The 12,500-nt window shown below is 39.4% G+C and overlaps 1 protein-coding gene across 1 annotated transcript in view; it reads right to left on the bottom strand.

Annotated features, from left to right (window-relative positions):
• Positions 1 to 12,500, bottom strand: part of LOC143292464 (glutamate receptor ionotropic, kainate 1-like) — a 25,853-nt gene that overhangs the window by 12,117 nt on the left and 1,236 nt on the right. Inside the window, exons 2-4 of the mRNA XM_076602764.1 lie at positions 7,958 to 8,167; positions 6,401 to 6,612; positions 452 to 646 (exon numbers count right to left, since the gene is read on the bottom strand). Of these exons, the coding sequence (XP_076458879.1) occupies positions 452 to 646; positions 6,401 to 6,612; positions 7,958 to 8,167 (617 nt within the window). The remainder of the gene's footprint in view (positions 1 to 451; positions 647 to 6,400; positions 6,613 to 7,957; positions 8,168 to 12,500) is intronic.

Below are 12,500 nucleotides of genomic sequence, written 5' to 3'. Positions count from 1 at the left end.
TTCCAGTGACTTCAGACAACTCCCAGCGGTTCTTAAAAAAAAAAAAAAAATATATATATATATATATATATATATATATATATTATATATATATATATATATATATATATATATATATATATATATATATATATATATATATATCTTTATCTATTTGCTTACTTATTTTTACTTTCTTCGTTTTATTTTATCTTTTTTTTTTATTTATGTATTTGTTCTAATTTATTCATTCATTGATTTGATAACTTATCTATGTATCTATCTATTTATGTATCCCTTTTTTTTTTCAAGCCCTCAATAAGCGCATCCGTCGGGTTACACTGCTGGTCAGGCGTCTGCTAAGCTTAGCAGATGTGGTTGTAGCGTATATGGATTTGTCCGAACACTGTGACGGCTCGCCTCCTTGAGCAACTGAACTGAACTGAACTGGGCTGAACTGAACTGAACTCACCAAATCGTTGGAGTCTCCCCCTGGTAACTGAGCATCGCAGCACATCATCCCTTCCCCTTGGTTTCGCGAGGTCCAGAGAAGCATCAGCACGTTGCTGTCTGGACCCAGGGTGGCCATGATGGGGGTCAGGGTCGACTGGTCGGGACACAGGATGAACCACTGGTAGTCCCTGGACAGCAGACCGAGGGTTCGAGCCTGCAAGACAACAACACACACGCGGCAAGTGTCTTAAGGACATAGTGTATGTATTGATTTATGAGTTGTGTGAGTGAGTGTGTGTGTGTGTGTGTGTGTGTGTGTGTGTGTGTGTGTGTGTGTGTGTGTGTGTGTGTGTGTGTGTGTGTGTGTGTGCGAATTCGTCTGTCTCTGTGTCTCGTGTTTCTTGTCTCTCTGTCTGTCTGACTGACTCACACACACACACACACACACTCTCTCTCTCTCTCTCTCTCTCTCTCTCTCTCTCTCTCTCTCTCTATCTATCTATCTAGCTATCTATCTCTTTCTTTGTGGTTCTTCTTCTTATTATTATTCGTTCGTCGGCTGCAACTGACACGTTCACTCTTTGTACACGAGTGGGCTTTTACGTGCGTGACCGTTTTTTCCCCTCGCCATATAGGCATCTTCACTCCGTTTTCGGGGGAGTATATGGTTGTTCTATGTCCCCTTTTCCCCCAATTGAACCAGCATTTCAAGAAGAGGTATACAGAATAAATAAATAATCGGAATGGTGATAATATAGGACTGATGCATATATTTCTCTGCTAATAATACATCCCTTACTTGTGAAAAACAAAAACAACAAGAACCAAAAATAAAACAAAAAAACAACAACAAAAAACAAAAACAAAATTAAAACACCCTAAAAACACGCACGAGAACGACAAAACCAAACCAAACAACAAAGCATGGAATCTCTTAATTAACGATAAACACCGAAGCCTTATACCTCGAACACACGAACGGCCTGATGTGTGTGTGTGTGTGTGTGTGTGTGTGTGTGTGTGTGTGCAGACAACAATAAGCCACTATAATTCACAATCCAGGTCAACCGGAACCGGAACAACAGCTCCGTTGTCCCTGTTCATCATCAATGCCCGACACGATTGGTACTCAATGGATCAAAAGAACAATCGTGTATCGGTAGTATTAATTCCTTCCAGGGCAACGAAGGAGTTTTTTTTTTTCTTCTGAAGATTGATCGAACACCATAAACCTGGCGAATTCTCGAAGGTACAAATAAAAGCAAGAAAGAAAGACATAACCAACAGATACACAGATGCATTAAGGTTTCTGGAGGGTTTACGAGAGACTGCACTCTGGATGATAATCCTACAGACGCTGTATGGAATGTAAAGCTGTGTAATTTTGGTTCTTTGAGGGGAGATAAGGGGAAGGCGAGCTGGTTTGAATAATTTATCACCCCTTTGGACAGTATTTTTTGTGTGTGTCGGAGTGGGGGGCGGGGTGGGGGGGTGGGGTTCCTCTCTTTGATCCAGTATGGAGAAGAATTACCAATAATTGTTGGTCCTGTGACTCTCTGTCTCTCTGTCTGTCTGTCTGTCTATCTGTGTGTGTGTGTGTGTGTGTGTGTGTGTGTGTGTGTGTGTGTGTGTGTGTGTGTGTGTGTGTGTGTGCGTATGTTTTTTTCTTGTGTGTGTGTGTGCGTTGTTTGTGTGTGTGTGTGTGTGTGTGTGTGTGTGTGTGTGTGTGTGTGTGTTTGTGTGTGTGCAGTGTTTTTTTTGTGTGTGTGCGTGTGTGTGTGATTGTGTGTGTGTGTGTGTGTGTGTGTGTGTGTGTGTGTGTGTGTGTGTGTGTTGTGTGTGTGTGTGTGTGTGTGTGTGTGTGTGTGTGTGTGTGTGTGTGTGTGTGTGTGTGTGTGTGTGTGTGTGTGTGTGTGTGTGTGTGCGCTTGCGTGCAATGAAGCGAATGATAGAGTGCAGTGGTTTCTGCTCAATTTACTCCACACCCAGTCAACACTCTGACAGAACGGCAATTCTATATTACCTTCGCATGAATTGACTCTTACGCCTCAGTGCTAAAGTAATTTTTTTTTCATTCATGTACGAAACAGTGGTGTCCCCTTGGTAATGCTGGTACAGGAATGGTTCCTTTGGAATTGTTTTCTACTTTTTATTGCTTGTGTTTTCCTTTGTGTTTTATTTCAATTCCATTTTCTTCTCTCTTTTTTTTCTCTGGTCTCTCTCTATCATATATTTATACTCCTCTTGTCATTTGGCCCATTCACCAATGTCGTACCTTTCCTAGCGTTAATTAAACAGTGCTGTTGTCCCAATCTCATGGCAATGCGAGTTTGTGTGATGGGTGATTAGAGTGATTGGGGGTGGATGGATGGGTGGTGGTGGTATGGTTCGAGAATGGAGAATGACTGCCGATTTTTTTGTGTGTGTGTGTGTGTGTGTGTGTGTGTGTGTGTGTGTGTGTGCCCGTTTTACCTTTTCTATCCAAAAATTTATTTTATAATTTTTACCAACCTATGGCATGCAAATTATAATAATGCTCTTTTTTACTTGTATATATATATATATATAATATAAAAGTGAAAATTGCTATCATCTTTGTCGTTTAATCATGTGTGTGTGTGTGTGTGTGTGTGTGTGTGTGTGTGTGTGTGTGTGTGATGGAGTGTGACAGTTGTAGTATTGAGAGTATGTTACTTTGTGGGTTTGCACATTTTCTTTTAGTCATCTTAATGATTCTGTTTTATGTTTCTACTACTTTTTATGTGCTTTCTCGTTTCACTTTAGTTACTGGATTTGTAAAGCGCGTAGAGCTTGCTTGTGCTAGAATTATAGCGCTATATTGAAATAATATATTAATATCGCCCTCATCCACATACCCCTGTGAATATAACATATAATACACATAATCATAATAATAAATCAAAATAACAAATGATATGACGAAATGTATCAACATAAAGCAATGGACTAATGAAACAAAGCAACAATCAACCATGTCTCAGCCTGAGCATTGTATTCAATATTTTGTGATGAAATATGTTTTGCTCTGTTTTTTGTTGTTGTTTTCTTCTCTCTCTCTCTCTCTCTCTCTCTCTCTCTCTCTCTCTCTCTCTCTCTCTCTCTCTCTCTCTCTCTCTCTCTCTCTCTGTGTGTGTGTGTGTGTGTGTGTGTGTGTGTGTGTGTGTGTGTGTGTGTGTGTGTGAGAAGCCAAATTATATGCAGGTTCTTTTAGGAATCGATTTTGGTTTAGTTTCTATATTCGATTGGCGAAGATGATTATAGGTTGAGTTGGGTTTTTTTGCTTTGTATTTTTTTGTGTGTGTGTGGGGGGGGGGGAGGCGAGGGGGGATCTGTGTGTGTGTTTGTGTGTGTGTGTGTGTGTGTGTGTGTGTGTGTGTGTGTGTGTGTGTGTGTGTGTGTGTGTGTGTGTGTGTGTGTGTGTGTGTGTGTGTGTGCTTTTTTTACACTTCGGTTTTGGTTTATTTTCTTCGTTCAATTTGTTTATCGGAAACGTTCCCCTGGACACGCTGTTTCAGTTCTTGAAGGAAGGAAATCGGTATTGTAAACATGATTTCAATTTTACGTGTAATGAGTGAAAAGGTGGGTGAACTGATATTTTTTTTATGTTTATTTGATTGGTTGACATTTTATTGCTATTTCGGGTTCTTTTCCTGATGGTTTAAAGAAGTGATGGCTGATCAGCCTTAAAATGAGCCATTAGGGTCATTACCGCACGTAAAAGAACCCACGGTAACAAAAGGGTTGTTCCTGGCAAAATTCTGTAGAAAAACCTACTTCGATAGGAAAAAAACAAATCAAACTGCACGCAGGAAAAAAAAAAAAAAAAGGTGGCGCTGTAGTGTAGCGACGCGCTCTCCCTGGGGAGAGCAGCCCGAATTTCACACAGAGAAATCTGTTGTGATAAATAGAAATGCAAAATTATTTGATTTCATTCGATTTCGCTTTGAATTACATTCTAGCATCAAAACATTGTCTCGGTTCCCTTTAGAAGTTCACGGTCATTAAGCACAGGTTTAGGGGGGGGTGGGGGGGGGGTCCTTCCTACCTAGGACTACCTCAGGGTGTCCACGTTACACAGTAGTCGGCACGTGGTATTCATTGATCGGTCACTCGCATTTCTGTCTTGGTCCTGGTTCTCCGCCTGACGTGGACCTTTGCGTCGGACAACTAGGTCACGTCACATGGCAAGAAACGGGAAGTGTAAGAACGTGAGAACGTAGTGACTGTGTTAATCGATCAGTTACTTAACCACGAGACATCGAAGAAAAAAAAACATGTGCGGGTAAGTTGTGGAGTGGATGGCAGAGGGAGGAGTGGGGGCAGTGGAGGGCATGGAAGGGGGGGGGGGGGGGGGGTAAAACAAAAGACCTTAGTGTGGTGGAAACGAAGGTATAGGAAGGTCGAGCATCAACAACCCGACAGTCACGTCAATCAAATGATTTGATCGATGAGGCAATCGAATTATTGCTGGTTCTAATAATTGTGGAGTGATGGCTTAGAGGCCTAGAGGTAACGCGTCCGCCTAGGAAGCGAAAGAATCTGAGCGCGCTGGTTCGAATCACGGCTCAGCTGCCGATATCCCCCCCCCCCCCCTCCACTAGACCTTGAGAGGTGGTCTGGACGCTAGTCATTCGGATGAGACGATAAACCGAGGTCTCGTGTGCGCACGTAAAAGAACCCAACGGCAACAAAAGGGTTGTATCTGGCAAATTTCACACCGAGAAATCTGTTGTGATAAAACGAAATACAAATACAAATACAAACTACAAATAATTGTTCGAGCAGTAAGTCCATTACACGCCGGAAATTCATGTCAATCAACGCCCAACAGACAAGCCGATCGAATGACAGGATCGATGAGGCAATGGAATGAATAATCTCGGGGATTGCTCGAACAGTCAGTCCATTGCAAACCCCGATCCTTAAGGTCCCGTGTTCGATGTCGTATGAGAGCATGATATAACAAGAGAGGCAAGGCCTTCAAGACTCACTTGTGATAAACTTTTTTTAAAAATCCAAGCTTTTTTTGTATTGAGTATAATTTCAAAATGTAATGTTTAAGATGAGAAAGATCAATTTAAAGCAAACTAAGTCCCCTAGCATTGGTTACAGAGTAATTTCCCTTTTTTACTATCTGCACCAAAACGTTTGCAAAATAAATAAAACTTCCATGCTTAGCAAAAGAAGTTCCTGTTTGAACAAAAAATGATAATAATGACTGCTCTTGTTGTTGGGTCAGAATATCAGATCAAAGTACCAAGTTTAGAGAATACAAAAACTATAAATATAACAGTAAATGCAGTTTGCATATAATTAGGCTTCATTTATTATTTTTTGTGCCCATCCCGGAGGTGCAATTTGTTTTAAACACGATGACTGGAAAGAACTGAATTTTTCCTATTTTTTATGCCTAATTTGGTGTCAAATGACAAAGTACTGGCAGAGAAAATGTCAATGTTAAAGTTTACCACGGACACACACACACACACACACACACACACACACACACACACACACACACACACACACACACACACACACACACACCGGGTTAAAACATAGACTCACTTTGTTTACACAAGTGAGTCAAAAACACTCCTCCATCGACAAAACGTCTTCAGATTAAAAAACAAAACAAAAACAAACCAAAACAGCATACATGTTGCACGCACACACACACATATATATATATAGATGTGTGTGTGTGTGTGTGTGTGTGTGTGTGTGTGTGTGTGTGTGTGTGTTTCTTTTGATAGATAGATAGATAGATAGATAAACTGACTGTATGTTTACAGACATAGTTCAACGCTCAAACGGACATGCTGCCCCAACTCCAATACAGACAGACAATCAAGAACAATTCCCTGCCAAAAACACACACAAAAAAGCAAAAACAAGATCAACACGCTTTAATCTATTCAATTCACACTGATCGCCACGAACCCACCTGTTCCAGTACGGTCCTCACGACACCGGGTGTGACGTAGAGAATGATGTTACGTGGCGCGGAGGGCGTGGTGGAGGTGACGTTGGGGGGATTGGCCAGGACAGCCACCAGGTGGGTCAGGTTGACCCCGTTGCCCTGTGCATCGATGGGCACGTGCACCACGCCCACATACAGCGTGGACAGGGTCTCCACTATCACTTGCTGCAGACGGACTGTTTCATGGGTGGAATATGTTACTTATCATAAGCGAATTCGAGTTAATAAGAAGAAGAAGGAGAAGAAGAAGAAGAGGAGGAGGAGGGAGAAGAAGAAGGAGAAGATGAAGAATAATAATAATAATATGCAGGCTTATATAGCGCAGTACCCCCATCCCAAATGGGGTTCACCGCGCTTTACAATAAGGCATACAACTTTAAGACAAAGTGACATAAGAATATGTACACACACAAAAAAAAGAAGAAAAAACAAGAATCAGATAAGACAAGATTAAACAAATAAATGAATAGACATATTTTTTGTTTGTTTATTTTTGTTGTTGTTGTTTTTTGTTTGGTTGGGTTTTTTGTTGACTTTATTTTTTGCTTGAATGTTAAATTTCGTCTTTGTATTGTTTGTTTTATTTTTGTTTTTTTGTGTGTTTTTTTCATAGTATTGTATTGCATCGTATTGTATTGTGTAATGATGTGTTATGCTATGTTGTGTAGTCATATTATATTATATTATGCTATGTTATTTTATGTTATTATCCAAGTAATTTCATTTTGGATTGTTTGTGTCTGTTTCTGTTCAGCTTAATCATTATGTCATTTTCAGTCTTTTTTAAAAAAAAAATTTAAAAATCATTCCCTCGCCTTTGCTCATTCCATTGGTCCGTTTCGGTTGTGTCAGTTCAATTCGTTCCGGTTTCCATACTATTCCATCTGAAAACACGTTTTTTTGTTTAGTCCGTTCTGTCTTCTTTTTTTTCTTTTTTATCACTTGATGTTCTCTCAAGATACGTGGTATATTCTATCTAATTTTGTTATTCTTCTTGTTCACTTATATGGCTTTATTTCAATACACGTGACTCCAAAAAGAAGCATTTTTATAATATATATATATATTTTTTTATACAATGCACTTAACAAAAGGAACACATATTAATCTATTGTTTAGAATATAAGTCACACAGTGAGTTACACGGCTATAACCCCCTTAACTATGCAATACAATTGAATCGGTTTTATATGAATGAAATTAAAAAGGTATTCACGTGAGTGGCTGTATTTAATCAACCATCACTCGATTATTCTAATACAAGCAACGCCACCACTCCTTAGCTATGACCACTACAAAAAGCAGTAAAATCAGAAGTTACATTATCAACAACAACAACAACAACAACAACACACACACACACACACACACACACACACACACACACACACACACACACACACACACACACACACACACACACACACACACACACACACACACACACACACACACACACACACACACACACACACACACACACACACACACACACACACACACACACTGTGAGGTAATCACCATTGTGGTAGTCATAGGCAAAAATGACGTTGGACCAATGGACGTGTTGAATGACGTCATACAAGATGGCGGCGAGCTCGCAGGTCCAGGATAGGAGCATGATCCGGTCCTCATCAAGACAGCACATGTTGTCACATGGTTTCGCGATGAACGGGATACCTGACGTGATCAAATCTTGACTCGATACTTTCCAGTTCCTTGAATAACAGTCTGGGGGAGGGGGGAGGGGGACACAGCAAAAACAAAATAATTCAAAACATGCACGGGTATAGATTTTGCTCTCAATAGATATATCTAAAATAATCTTTCTTCGCACGTCTAGTTTTTTTTTGTTTTGTTTTTTGTTTGTTTGTTGTTGTTTTTTTGTTTTGTTTTTTGTTTGTTTGTTTGTTTGTTTTGTTTGTTTGGTGTTTTTTTTCAACTTACGTTTTCATTTATCGAGACACCTCTGTATCTGTCTGTCTATATGCATAGTCTGGAAATTGTGAAAGTTTGTTTTCTGTTTTATTCATTACAATAGCTTTTAATCTGATATTGTTTCCATATAATTTCTGCACACGTTAGAAACAAATGTGGGGAGATTGGACCTCCTTGCTTACATCCTCTTTTTACCTGAAACCATCTTGGTACATCACCGTTTACATAAACTGCTCATTTTATGTTATCACATAATGTATGTGACCACTGACAGATGCCTGGTCCGAAACCAAACGCACGCAAGACCTTAAACATAAAGGACAAGTCAACAGAATCGAAGGCTTTTTCAAGGTCTAGACATAAAAGCAATCCTGGCAGATCATATTTATTATTTATTGGTCATGAAATTGAATCAAATATCAAACGAGTGTTATCTCTTACCAGCCCGTTTGTCATGAAACCTGTCTGAATGAATTTCATTAGAATGGATGGAAGCACATTCTTCTTTCGGTTGGCAATGCATGCTGAACGGATTTTATGACAAACGATTTTTCTAAACGCATTTTTCAAGGACTCTGTATTGTATGCCCAGAATGCAACTAGTGCAGACAGTGTGACTGGAACGTACTTCATAGCTTTAATGTATATCCCACAAGATAAAGTTAAGCGCTGTTTAAAGCGCTTTTTTTTTTTTTTGATTTTTGTTGTTGTTTTTTGGTGTGTTTTTTTTTTTTTTTTTTTTCTAAAGGGTGTTTTCATATGTAGATAACGACATCATAAAAAAATTAGTCACGGGATGCTTAATCCAAGTTCTTTGTTGAGATGCTTAGTTTACGGTGTTACACAGAAAATGAAACGCTCTGTGATGAATTATCCACAAGCGACATTGCTGATGAGTTTCAAGATGTAGTTTCGTGCCCCCTTGTGACAACATTATCATCATCAGAGCCCGTCCCGAACTCTGTTGAATTCCATTTACTTTTTCTCTTTTTTTCGAAAAATAACCCACACAATATAATCCTAAATTATTCCCATTATATTTCTTTCCGATATTATGTCATATACATTAATATGGGGGCGGGGGGGGGGGTCAAATGGCAGCGAATAATGACTCTTTAATATTGATTTACTTGCTTCTGGAGTCGAGCATAGTCTTTTTATGCTTTTTTTTTTTTTTTTTTTTTGTTTTTTTTTGTCATTTATTTGTGTTTGCATCTTGTGTTTGTGAAAAACTATGCATGTTTGTCAGTAATGCTAGACAGGCGCAATAGCCGAGTGGTTACAGCGTTGGACTTTCAATCTGAGGGTCCCGGGATCGAATCTCGGTAACGGCGCCTGGTGGGTAAAGGGTGGAGAGTTTTCCGATCTCCCAGGTCAAAATATGTGCAGACCTGCTTGTGCCTGAATCCCCTTCGTGTGTATATACAAGCAGAAGATCAAATACGCACGTACAAATCCTGTAATCTATGTCAGCGTTCGGTGGGTTAAGGAACCAAGAGGAAGTCAGTAATGTTACAATGCCTCTATGGAGTGAACACTTTTGTCTTGCCCTGGTCCTTTAAACGTCAGAATCAGGATGGCGACGTTGGGCGATAAATAATGAATCAGCGCCAAAATAAACAACATAAAAGATGAACCACGTGGTGCTTTCCTTGTTCAAAAATTAATATTAATGACTAGATTTAATGATTCAGTTCAACAGCATGACAGACTGCCGATGTATGTTTGCAATGACCATTATTATCATGATCATTAGTAGTAGTAGTAGTAGTAGTAGTTGTAGTAGTAGTATCATCGTCATCATTATTGTTATAATTGTTATTGCTATTATCATCATTATTGTTATTATTTTGTCTTTCTCACTCATTAAAAAATCAGCAACAACAACAACAACAAAAGAATGTATCAAAAGCACGTGTAAAATATTTTTTCGGTGATTCTTACCTTTGTGTTTTGTTTTATAAGCACATAACTATTAAACATTTGTTAGAAAACAATACATCTAAAAACAACAACAACATGTAAATACTCAATAAAACACCAGAATAGACAGATAGATAGCGTAGAATAAGAAACTAATTGAATAAATACAATAATTCTAATCAACAAACCAACAAACAAACAAAATCAGCAGCAACAGCAACAAAAACAACACTTTCCCTTCATTGCCAACGAAGCCAGTGAACGTCGCCCTCATAGCTGTCAAAGGCAAGGGACCGTATCGCCTTTGCTTGCTCTGATAGTATGATTAATAACCCGACGAGATCGATTCCAAATTGACCGGGCTCGTTATGCAGTGCCCTGATGAAGCTTTCGCACGTCAACAAATACATGTACACAATGTAGGTGGGCACAGTGACCCAATGCTGAACATACACATGAAAAGAGAGAGAGAGATCAGTACCAGTATCAGTAGCGTCACAGCGTTCGGTCAAATCCATATACGCTACACCACATCTTCCAAGCAGATGCCTGACCAGCAGCGTAACCCAACGCGCTTTGAGAGAGACAGACAGACAGACAGACAGAGACAGAGACAGACAGACTGAGAGTGAGACTGAGATGACTGATTCACTTAAGGCCATAGCCCCATGTGAATGAAGGGCGATAATACAGTATGCAGATGTCACCATAACTATCAGTGAGCATTCATCATTTTCACATATCAATCAAAGAAATTATGATAATACCGTTTCTCGTACGGCCAGTCCTCTCTTCTCCTCTACACAGACCCCTCGGATGTCCAGTGGGTGTCTGAATGACCCAACCTTTAGCTTCCGTCGTCAGAACTGTGGTATTCTTTGTCAACATTCACCTCTTCAGTATAAGAGCGTTCCGCTTGCAATATTTTGATGATAGTAATTGGGATGAAACGCTGTTAACGTCGTCTTTTTCGCTGTTCGTATAGAGAGAGTTATGTAAATGCAGTGCGATATTTCGTATGACACCATTATCAAATGATGTCATTAATAAACAGACAAGAGAGAGAGAGAGAGAGAGAGAGAGAGAGAGAGAGAGAGAGAGAGAGAGAGAGAGAGAGAGAGAGAGAGAGAGAGAGAGAGAGAGAGAGAGAGAGAGGTGGGTGCTGTATGCATTCGATGCCAGACGTAGAAACGCACGCAAGAAAGAAAACAAAGTGCAAAGAAAGCATCACAGAATAAAGGTGCAAAATCTAGGCCACGTTCTCTCTCTGCCTTTGTTTGTCTGTTCGTCTTTCCCTGTTCCTGTCTCTCTCTCTTTCTGTTTCTCGGATCATCCTCTCTCTGCCACTGTGCCTGTCTCTCTGTCTGACTGCCTGTATCTCTCTCTCTCTCTCTCTCTCTCTCTCTCTCTCTCTCTCTCTCTCTCTCTCTCTCTCTCTCTCTCTCAGACAAAAGACAAATTGTAGCTATTAATGAATACAGTCTATCTATTATGGAGTTCCTCAAGGTTCAATTCTTGGTCCAATATTATTTTCTTTATATAAATGATTTGCCTCTATTTATTAATGCATTATGTGAGATGTTTGCAGACGATACAACAATACATACAAACCACACTACAATAGACAAAGTGTACCATACTCTGCAACAAAGTATTAATGACAGTTAAATGGTCTAATTTAAATCACATGCATCTCAATTAAAAAAAAAAAAAAAAAAAACCGAAATGTCTCATACTCACCACCAGAAACGCCAAAACATTTTACATAACCTTCCACCCCTTTCCATAAATGGTCAAACAATAGAAGAAGTTGATAACCATAAAATTCTTGGAGTCACCATTGATGACAAATTATCTCGGGCCAGTCATATTATGTCATTATGCAAAATCCTTTCCAAAAGGATTTATCAACTATCCAGAATTAAGCATTGTCGAAAATTATTCTTTTTTTTTGCTTGTATTGAATCACATATTAACTATGCGTCAACACTCTGGGATTCAGCTAGCGATAATATACTAAAACCTTTTCTGAAATCTTCATCACTGACTGCTGACGACTACAGACATTTAAATATTCTTCCCCTAAAGCTTAAACTTGAATACAACAAAGCACTTTTTATGTTTAAAATCATGTCTAATTATGCTCCATCTTGAGAGGTAGATTTCCCACCACGCTAGTCAGTCAGACCAACAAGATTGAGAT

This window comes from Babylonia areolata, chromosome 1 (genome assembly GCF_041734735.1).
Source record: "Babylonia areolata isolate BAREFJ2019XMU chromosome 1, ASM4173473v1, whole genome shotgun sequence".
NCBI lineage: Eukaryota > Metazoa > Mollusca > Gastropoda > Neogastropoda > Buccinidae > Babylonia > Babylonia areolata.
The sequence above is the reverse complement of the archived record's forward strand: the minus strand, read 5'-3'. Positions and strand labels throughout refer to the sequence as shown.